Source organism: Phycodurus eques, chromosome 22 (assembly GCF_024500275.1).
Source record: "Phycodurus eques isolate BA_2022a chromosome 22, UOR_Pequ_1.1, whole genome shotgun sequence".
NCBI lineage: Eukaryota > Metazoa > Chordata > Actinopteri > Syngnathiformes > Syngnathidae > Phycodurus > Phycodurus eques.
In genome coordinates, this window is record NC_084546.1 from 7,810,186 (window position 1) to 7,821,072 (window position 10,887).

The 10,887-nt window shown below is 41.0% G+C and overlaps 1 protein-coding gene across 1 annotated transcript; it reads right to left on the reverse strand.

The window, feature by feature from the left end:
- Nucleotides 1–1,103: 1,103 nt before the first annotated feature.
- LOC133397097 (solute carrier organic anion transporter family member 1C1-like) lies at nt 1,104–8,834 on the reverse strand. Its single transcript, XM_061667585.1, has 13 exons — nt 8,784–8,834; nt 7,295–7,436; nt 7,080–7,212; nt 6,421–6,545; nt 6,212–6,358; nt 4,855–4,953; nt 4,410–4,658; nt 3,594–3,758; nt 2,642–2,837; nt 2,252–2,417; nt 1,928–2,177; nt 1,387–1,504; nt 1,104–1,314 (listed from the first exon to the last, which is right to left on the reverse strand). The coding sequence occupies exons 1-13, from the start codon at nt 8,832–8,834 to the stop codon at nt 1,104–1,106; spliced, it is 2,052 nt and encodes a 683-aa protein (XP_061523569.1).
- Nucleotides 8,835–10,887: the final 2,053 nt, after the last annotated feature.

The window sequence follows — 10,887 nt, forward strand, 5'->3', positions numbered from 1 at the left end:
CATGCTGTGTGGGTGTTTTTCAGCTGCAGGGACAGGACGACTGGTTGCAATCGAAGGAAAGATGAATGCAGCCAAGTGCAGGGATATCCTGGACGAAAACCTTCTCCAGAGTGCTCAGAACCTGAGACTGGGCCGAAGGTTCACCTTCCAACAAGACAATGACCCTCAGCACACAGCTAAAATAACGAAGGAGTGGCTTCAGAACAACTCTGTGACTGTTCTCAAATGGCCCAGCCAGAGCCCTGACTTGTACCCAATTGAGCATGTCTGGAGAGACCTGCAAATGGCTGTCCACCAACGTTCACCATCCAACCTGACAGAACTGGAGAGGATCTGCAAGGAGGAATGGCAGAGGATCCCCAAATCCAGGTGTGAAAAACTTGTTGCATCATTCCCAAAAAGACTCATGGCTGTATTAGCTCAAAAGGGTGCTTCTACTAAATACTGAGCAAAGGGTCTGAATACTTATGGCTGTGTCATATTTCAGTTTTTCTTTTTTAATAAATCTGCAAAAATCTCAACAATTCAGTTTTTTTTCCTGTCAATATGGGGTGCTGTGTGTACATTAATGAGGGGAGAAATGAACTTAAATGATTTTAGCAAATGGCTGCAAGATAACAAAGAGTGAAGAATTCAAGGGGGTCTGAATACTTTCCGTACCCACTGTAGATGGTTACTATACAAAGACAAATGACTCAATATGTATTCTGTAAATTATCAACACTAATTACATAAATGTTAAGAATGGTGTACAAATGGGGACGTCTTGACTCACTCGTCCATGTGATGTAACAAGTCTGTGCACAATGAAACACAGGATGTCAGAAGCCACTCTCCCTTTCCTATTTGTTATATTTTACATGTTTTGTTTTTTTTTACCAACTGAGGACTACTTTTGTCTAAATGAAGCTCCTCAACACACTTTAAATAGTTTTTCTTGGCACCAAGATGCCACCTGAAGGCGCCAAAGTCATCGTGTTACCGCCTGAGCGCTGTACTAGGAAACGGGAGCTTTTCAGCGAATAACGGAAGATGGGTTCGCCCCCAAAAGTTGCAAATCTAACCGCGGATATGTGGCGATAGCTGTACCATGACCACATCATTTAAATGGTGCTCTCTTTGTCTGTGTCCTCTTTGTTTAGAGCGATATTGACATCAGCATGTCCGTTCACACTGTTCCCCTCGAGTCCATTTTCTTTGGCCTGCTCCCTCAATGCCAATTTCTTCTGCCTCTGGACAATTTTGCAGTACAGGCCTCCCCACATCATGTTCGACAGGAGGTATAGTCCAGCAATCAACCCCATGAATATCCACCTGGAATGTATTTGTACAGTTGTTTGTAAAATGCCACATTCGTTTCCAATTAGCGTTAAAGTGCCATTGTACCTGAACGCGTCTGCATCATAAAGTCTGCACGCGCCACGGCCTCCACACTGCTTGGTACCCCATTTCAAACAAGTCCGGTCAATAAGGGCTCCAAAATATATAGGAGGAGGTATCCCACCTGTAAAAAAAAAAAAAGAAAAGAAAAAAAGTCACATTTACGCTGGTACTGTATGATATTCTTGTCACACTTAAGTGCAATGACATGGTGGAAAGTAACCATTTTACATTTGTTACAGTACATAAGTTGAGTTTTTTTTTGGTGTTCGCAAATTTGCCTATTCACAGATTTTATCTGGGAACCTATGCTCTTAAGTGCATGCGTTCCCCACTTTGTAAGAACTTGCGAGCCTTTGTTCGCATTAGCGGTTATGCGGGAGAAATGTGCAATAAGCGAGCAATGAAAAATACCTCTTCCCTTCCGATAGTGCGCGAGTGTGGCCGCTTTAGAGTGCTTCATTGCCTGGAGTGAGTGCGCACACGTCGCGCAGAAAGTACAAGTATCTGTGTGTGAGTTCTTTTGCCACTTTTGCCGATGACTCACCCAAAGTTCTTACGATTAACGTCTGCATTCCTAAAGCCAGAGACTTCAAGTCTTTCTGTATGGACCTGAGCAGCACGATGTAACCAGGGGTGCCTCCACACGCCGATATGAAGGAGCCCACCACGGACAGAACCATGTAGATTTTGAAGACCCGATCGCAGTCGCTTTTCCTGGAGCACTGGCCCAGCACCGCTGAGGTAGTTTGGCTTGGACTGATCACTTCGGTAATGCAAGAACAGTTATGGAACACCTACAGAAGCAGGGGAAATGGGGTGTAAATTGATGTTGGATGATGTCATGGTAAGACTTCTTTTACTCTCCTACCATCTCCTTTCCAGTGCCCGTGGAGGTCTCACACCCAGCCAGGCAGGGAGAAGCATACGTCATCCCATTGTCGGCGCACACTGGGTCCCACTGCTTCATTGAGCAGGAGCAGCCGGCGTTGCATTGTGACAACAATGTCTGCGGCTCATAGGACACATCAGGGATTCTGGTGCAACCGAGAGTATTGATTTTATGGCTCAGTTTACAGTAGTTTTGTTGGATTATTATGTGTATGTTTCCATTCATAGAACAGAATAATAGTTGTGTGTTCAACTCAAAAGGCCCATATTTCTCACTGATGAAGTACATTTGTGAGTACAGATTGGGAAACATTGGCTTAAATGTCACATCTGAAACATTGCTATACAGTCTCTGCGGTCCTATGCTCACCCTTGATATGTGACAGTGAGGCCAGCCACCTCCGCGCTCTCGCAACGAAGGAAGACCTGCACGAGCAGCAGGCAAAAGGAGCCAAGTGACGCCGTTATGGACACCCTGGCTGCCCCAATCACGCCCAGCTTGAAACGCTTCAGAACAAAACCTCCAGTAATGACGCCTAAGGCCACTGCGGGCAGATTGAGGATACCTGCAGAGATGACGAAAGTTAAGTGCTGTGCATTCAATTCAATACAATCTCTTTTATTTAAACTCATAGGCCACAAGACATGCAAAGAAAGAAAATATAAATGCATTAGCTCCTTCAGCCATGGAATACCACCTTTCATATTGCATGAAGGACAAGCTTGAGAGAAACAAGGGCGTCTTGAATATGATTAAAATAGAGTTGCAGGTTTTTGACCACTTATGGAACAGTGTCAGCTATACTATATAAATACTGTCATCAGCATAAAGATGATAGTTACACTCTCTGGAGACACTATACCATTAATATAAAGCTTAAAAAGTATGGGACCCAGAATTGACCCCTGAGGGATGCCCTTGGTAAGAGGCAAAAGGTCCATCACAGAATAAAAACATCCATCTATGAATTCAGTTTTTTTTATTTTTTTATTTTAGCTTTAAGCATGTCTATAAATTATGCTGCATTCTGGTGCCAGTAAACAGTCATCCTACAAACAACCCCCCCGTCCCGCCCCACCCCCAACCACCACCCCCCGCCCTCAAACAACACAGAATGTCACCATTCCAACACCAATAATTTGCTGTCATTGGGTTCATCCACGTCTAATAAACTCCAGCGCCACCGTGACACTGACCCAGGCAAACACAGTAAACTTTTACAGAACAATGACTTTAACTGACAAACACAATCACACTTCCCTTCAATAACATCATTGTTCCTAGTAGGTACAGTAGCATCCTGTGTACGTTTATGTTGTACCTATGAGGAAAATGGCCTTGGAGGCCGACTGGCCATAGATTTGCTCCAAGAACTTTGGCTTGAAGGTGATCATGCCGATGAAGCCATTGACGATCACCAGGTAGGTGAGGATCATCATGGAGTAGATGCTGTTCCTGAAGAGTATCTTCAGTGATGGAATGAAATCTGAAAACAAGAAATGAGCACATTTTTCTGAGGCTTGTTTATTTATTCATTTTTTATCAGGCCGAGTTATTGGTGATCTGGAATATCTGCCACAACGTGGCTGAAGTAGCTGAAATGATCAATTTAAAGGCCAATGAGCCCATGGAATTTGTTAAACCTCACATAATGTTTATTTTCCTTGCACACCTACAAATGCTGTATGTTCTGAGTCAATATTGACGAGGCCAAGAATATCCTCATAATTACTGTCTATATTAAATTATTAACTACAGATATTTTTAAAATGTATCAAGACCTTGTCTAAAAAATAATATATGATTAACGAACTGCACACTTGGCAATTGACCATTGCACACATGCCGACTCGCTAAAAAGGAAAAAAAACTGCTCCCAAAGGTAAGATAAGATTGTGGTAGCTGTGGCGTATTGGAGTCCAACAAACTGTTTTCATCCATTTTTGAGTTGTCTAAGTGTCCATGACTGGACTCTACTTTAAGTTTGGGGTTCATTCAACTTTTTCCCAGATCGCATGGTGGCTAGTTATTTACTTTAGTCCATGGATTCTATTAGTTAATAATTGAACATACCAATCCACCAAATATCTCACATTTGCTGGTGGGTGGCCTATGTCTTTGTAAGGCTGTGTGGTACCTTTAGCCATTTCCTGGAATGTAACTTCTTTCTCTTCCTGATCCTGGTGCTGGAGGAAATTATCCTGCTCTGCCTCTGTGCAGAGCTCCAGGCCTTTACTCTGGTCCTTCTCCTTCCCCTGCTTTGGAAGAGACTTGGGCAGGAACCAGAAGGGGATACTGGAGAGCAAGACAATTGTGCCGGTCGCGATGAAGCCCAGCCACCAGGCCCCGACCCAGCGGGAGTCCTTGTAGTTGATGGTCACGCTATCTAGGAATGTGATGTGGGTCGAGAAGGCAAAGTTAAGAAAAGGTTAACTTGTTTTGAGCCTCTATTGACCGTGGTGCGATTTCTAGGGCTGAATTCCGCACTCTGAAGACGGTGATAAGGAGTCACTTCACAGACAAGTGAACCCAACAAAATGGGATAAAAGGGCTTTGGGATGACATGAAATGTCACCGCGCACCTAAATTCACAGATCCAACGTCCACGTAGATCTTGGCAAGGAAGGATCCCATCATGTAGCCAAACATGGGGCCCAAGATTCCCACTGTATGGATGCAGGCTGGCATATTGAGGAAAACAGACACAAAAATATTATTGTTAAGTAATGCTAGGGTGTTGCGTTGCATACCAAAAAACTTGCTGGTTGACCAGAACAGATTTTGTATCATTATTGCAATTGTGAATCACTTATTTTGTTGTACAGCAGGGACTTGAGGTATGAGTTTAATTCTTCTGACTAATTTTCAACATGAATAACTCAAATCATATTTCATATAATCTGTAAAACCCCGCCAAATGTTTGTAATGTGTTTTTAATCAGAAAAATATCACTCTATAATATGGCACTTTATAAAAGCATACAGTAATGACATAATTAAAAAGAACGTAAATAAATTAAACAGGTTTTGCCACTATTTCTGCCTCAATTCAGAGGACTTTGTGCTGCTCCTTCTGGTGTGCGCGCCTTTGGTGCTGTGGCCAATATAATTAGGACATTTGTATGTACTGTACACGGAGCGGATCTTAGCTAGGATTGGGCATCGTCTGAATTTGAGCGATTCCGGTTCCTCATTTTAATTCCAGTTCCAAACGATTCTCGATTCCGATTCTTTTAGGGGGGTGGGTCAAAAAGGTTTGCATGGTTTCAATAAAGTGTGTCCAAATTATAAACATCAATTTTCTTAGCTGCCCGCAGCACAAACTAAAATGAACATTTGACGCGGAGTTCTTTATTATCAGTATCAATATCAAATCTATGAACTAAAAGGCAATGTGTGTGGAACTAACTCAATTGATTTAATATTCATTAATTAATATTTCAGGTAAAAGTTAAATATAGCATTGTTAAAATAGTTATTTGCGACTGTTTTATCACATCGAATGGTTTATATGTGCAAGTTTTAACTTGACTTCCTGTTTTGCTTCTTCCTTGGGGCATTTTATTTTGAAGGGTACGCACCGGAACTCGGCATTTTGGCATGAAAAGTAACTTCGCACGACACCAGTGAGTTTTGAAAACGAAAGTAAACCTAGAAGGCAAGAAAAAGAGTTATGTATGAAACCAAATGCTATTCCTTTACCACCCCCACCCCACCGATGAGGCACAAGGTAAGTGTTTGTGATACTGTGAGACAGCGTTTATGTGAATTTTGTCCCAATTTATTGTGGTGTTAAGTTGCTCGTTTGACCTGTGGTGAAGTTTTAGTTCAATGTTAAGCTTTTTTTCTGTCATTAGTTGGTTTGAAGACGAAAATAAACCATCAGTGCAACAAAACAATGACAAACCTCGAGACGATTAAGAGGGACTTATAACAAACCCAAGTAGAAAGGAGTGTTCTCTTCTTTGGAAAAGTCATCCAGGTAGGACACCCCCAGGGGCATGATGGGGGTTTCTCCAATCCCACGCAGAATGTTTCCCAGGAACACGTAAACCCACATGGATGAACCAGTGGCCTTCTCACAATCTAAGGAGGTTTAACATGATTTAGTGAATGTTTGTATATTGTAGGGAGTCTTCGCTATGTACCTGCTCGTGTTGCTAAATCGGGTGTGTCGTCAACATCGGTCAAACTGTGGTTGGACGAACACGGCAGGATGCTCTCCGTGTCATTGACCTGGGTATTGTGAATCATGCTGGTCTCGTATTTATACCTAAAAGAATAAACACAGGATTTATATATATATATATATACACTTATCACAAAAATTTAGGGATATTGGGATTTGGGGTGAAATTTCAGGATGAATGTAAAATGCACTATGACGTTTAGAGGCAGAGGTGTGCAGATTGGGGGGAATCTTCAATAAAATCTAATGTAACCGTGTTGAAAAAAAAAAAACATGATTTAACACGGAATGAATAACATACGCATTTGAATAGAGAGAATCAGAGGCGCCATAACAGAGCAAGAAAACAAAGCACCACCGAATATTTCCCCTGCTGCCCCTCACTCATCCACACAAACACAAGTTTACATTCAGTTTCCAGTTCAGCAAAAAAAAAAATACTGAAACATTAAACAGTTGCAGAGAAGGTCAAATTAAGTTCACCTGTAAACCTTACAGTGTGTTTTACTTTCATCCATAAATTTCAACCGAAAGCCAAATATCCCTAACTCTTGAAACACGTTTTTTTTTTTTTTTTTTCAATAGGAGTGGTTGTAGTGTTAGAAAGTGTATACTGACGGGCCCTGCAGAAAGTGTGGTAGACTAATGAGGAAGGACCCAACAGACATGATCATGCAGCCAATCGCAATCAGTCTGGGACGATGGAGCTTCGCACCAAAGTAGCTCACAAAGGCTATTACCAAAAGGTTGCCTGCAAAAGCAGAAACATTATTCATATTACGGAAATCATTTTTTTGTTTGTTTTTGTCTTCAAAAGAAATCGCAGCACAAACCCATTTCAAAGCTGCCGTCTATGACCCCCATAAATGAGCTGGGGATGTCGAAGCGCCTTTCAATCTGGGTGATGGAGCTCTTCATGTACGCACCACCAAAGGCTTTGGCAAAGTACGCGAATGCCATAGAGGCCAGAAAAAGCTGGAAAGAAAAAACAACAACACAGTAGTACTTCATACACGACTCCCAAAATGTTAAGGATATTCAGAACCTAAAGTGCTAGAACCTTTTCAGGTGAACTTTGTTTTGATCTACACATGTCCAACTGTTCAGTTTTTCAGTACTTTTTGACACGTACTTTTTTCAGTACTTTTTGACGTTGGACATGTGAAAGTCAAAGCCAAGTTCACCTGAAAAGGTTCTGGAGCATTTTAGGTACATCCTGAAATTTCACCTGAAAGCCAATAAATATCCCTTACTCTTCGTGAGTGGTGTACACTGTAAATACAGTATCAGGAAAAAAATAGGAGGATGCCCAATGGGATATAGCATCTACAACAGTACATTTAAAGGGGGTTCAATTGATATCAGTCACGCCATTCCAAAAATATAATAAAAAATAATACTGGACATTGTCATACATTTAAAGTGTGTTTTGGTGGGTTGAAGGTAACCCCCAAAATACCTGAATATTTTACTAACTCAATTTTCGGGGGAACAAAATCACACTAAATCTTCATAGGGCAATTTTAACACTGGGGCCTGACCGATTCATCGGACTGCTGATTTAATTGCCCTTAATTTAATATTAGCCCTTTTGAAATCAGTAAAAATCTTCCCCAAAAAAAAATCAGCTGATTTTTCTCTCTGTTGTAAAGTTCCACCAATACTAAAGGACAAAGTATTGTAAAACGGTCCAATGTTGTGCCTGTAATTCATATCTTTATAATTGCAAGTGTTAAAGGACCACAAAAAAAAAAAACTAAGGTATTTTGTTCATTATATATTTTTATATTTGTTGGTTATTGGAATTTTATTCTGCCAAATATCAGATCTGCATCGGCCTCAAAACATCCATATCGATCGAGCCTTAATTAGCACTATTCTATGCAAACAGTAAACATTGATTTATTTATTATTTCTATGTATGTGTTCTTCAAAGCAATGTTTAAAACGAGGATTTGAACATCATATGCAGCGCTTAAAAATATGATAGTGTGTGATAAAAAAAATATTGATGTAACTATTTGTTTCATCATTGCAATTTATTACACAAGGCAATCGAAATAGCCACCGACTGATAACCCACAAGTATGTCAGAAGTTAATTTCCTGATAAGCAAGGAGCACTTGTCGTATCATGTAATGGTTTTATATTCTTTATTGCATCACAATGATTAGTGATTGAGAGACAAAAACATTGACATAAGCTGTCATGTGTGACACGTTTCCCCTGTTTGGGCTTTCTACATTTTTGCAACAGCGCGCATGAGACCCTCTGCAGTTAAGCATTTCGGATTTCTTTTTTTTTGTTTTTTTGTTGACTGACCTTAAGCTTGGAGCAGCAAGCATCACGTGGCTTGGTGGACTCTACACTCATGATGATGCTGTGGTTTCTGGCAAGGATTGCCAACCTGTGTGAGAATTTTCCTTTGACTGTAACAATCTTGTCATGCAGTAAACGACAAGTCTGAACCAGTCAATTACAATTACAAGGAAATACTAATAAGTCCTGTTTCCGAACAACATGCATTTTAACTGTGTACATTCTTGAGGAGTCATTATTTTTTGAAGAAAGCCAAAGAAAAAGTCTTTACCTGAGAAGCAGCAGTGGTCCTAAGATGGATGGAAGGGATGTGAACAAAATAGCCTGCAGGCTTGTTGTACCTGGCAGGACTTTGTGCTGGAAAGCGAGCCTTATCACAAACAAACTATAACATCACCTGTAATCAGTAACCTAACCACTCGCCGCACTTGTTGATCATACTGATAAACGGCCCCTCCGGCACACACACACAAGCGAACCCCCCAACCCCCCCCCCCCCAAAAAAAACGTGACGGCTATACCTGGTTAAGGTCCAGCCCAGGAAGACTGCGAGCAAACAACTGGCCGGGCATCCACAGTCGCACATTATCCCCCTGTGAACATCACTCGCAAGTGCACAGCACAACAAACAGCGGACCCAAGCTTATTCACAAGCCCCACATGTGTCTTTGAGTTTGCTGTTTTTCAAACCCAAATGTCTTCCTCTCCTGGAGAAGTGCAGCTTTTGTAAGGCAGGGTGTTTCCCCCTGCACCTGATCAAAGTCTTCCTGCGCTATTGATAGTCCCTAACAATGGCTTTCTCTTATCGGGTATCCCTCATTACTTAATCTCATCATGCTTACTTACAGACAGTGTTGAATCATACCTCCATTCGTAAACAGTGCTGACTGAGGAGATTATTTGAATGAATCGGCACAATATACTCAGTGGTGTGAAGTAGACGTTTAAGGTAGCCATGCTTTTATTTTTCTGACGATTTGTTACTTTACCCTACATTTGAAAACATATCTGTACTTCCTAATGATTACTTTGTCAAAATAGGCTGAAAAGATACATTTGGAAGGGCAACATGGTATTGTAAGAGGCCGTGTAATTTTACCCAAAATGCAAATTACTGAACACACTATTCCATTCTAAAATCCCAATTACAAGTTTTTATTGAAATTGCATTTTTGTGACACATTGTTTGTCCGACACAAATAAAATCATAAGTAGTATGTAGTATAATTGCATCAACTTCACAATTATTGAGACTATAAATGAAGGACTTTAGCGACATTTTTTTTAAAATGTTTTAACTGGGATTATTTTGATCTTGCATGTAAAACAGCAGTGTTGTTTATCCCGTATTCTGTCTTGCTGAAAAGCAAACATCCAAAAAGACATTTTACAGTTATCGGTGTCGGTTTCAGTGCAAATGCAATAGAATTACAACAGCTTTTTCCAAAAAGAATCTTCAAAATTGTCATCAAACGATGTTGCGATGCTGCTGACATTAGACGGTGTCGCCAAAAAAGCGTATTTTCACATCACCCATCTGTCTACGATACCTTATTCCTCACTTGCATATGTTCATCGGGGAAACCCTTTCCCGCTTAGGCTCACCCAGTGGTCCTTAAAAAAAAAAATATATATATATATATATATATATATATATATATATATATATATATGCTCTACAAACCCTCCATAACAGAAGTCATCCATCTTATTTTGGCATTCCCAATGTTGACTTGAGTATTAGTGTACATCATCATACTCCACATATTGGAAACATTCAAGGCAGATCCATGTTCAATTTATTGAATCTTGTGTCATCCCAACCATGAGACTGTCAAAAGGTTACTGTAGTTCCCCACCCCATTATAGCCTTCCCCCTCCTTTCTGGGCCCAATCATGGCCCATTATCAGGCCATTTTCCATTTTCGCACTCAGCGGTCGGCACGCTGGTTGTCTTGGCTCCAGAGTGCATCTGTGTCATTCGTCTGCAGTCGTATAGCCACGCCTCTTGTCCGCAGAGATTACTTGTACTGTGTGTCCGGACCAATCAATAGGAGAGCGGGCAGACAATAATGACGGTTAAGTATGTCGGCTGGGTCTGTTAGCA

What these genes read in the sequence shown, in the direction of transcription:
- LOC133397097 (XM_061667585.1), bottom strand. Translation starts at nt 8,834, where the DNA reads ATGAGTGTAGAGTCCACCAAGCCACGTGATGCTTGCTGCTCCAAGCTT. An exon ending in GTTAATCGTAAGAACTTTGG is followed by an intron (nt 1,505 to 1,927) that starts GTGAGTCATCGG and finishes TTTTTTTTACAG; the next exon opens with GTGGGATACCTCCTCCTATA. An exon ending in TATGATGCAGACGCGTTCAG is followed by an intron (nt 1,315 to 1,386) that starts GTACAATGGCAC and finishes AATACATTCCAG; the next exon opens with GTGGATATTCATGGGGTTGA.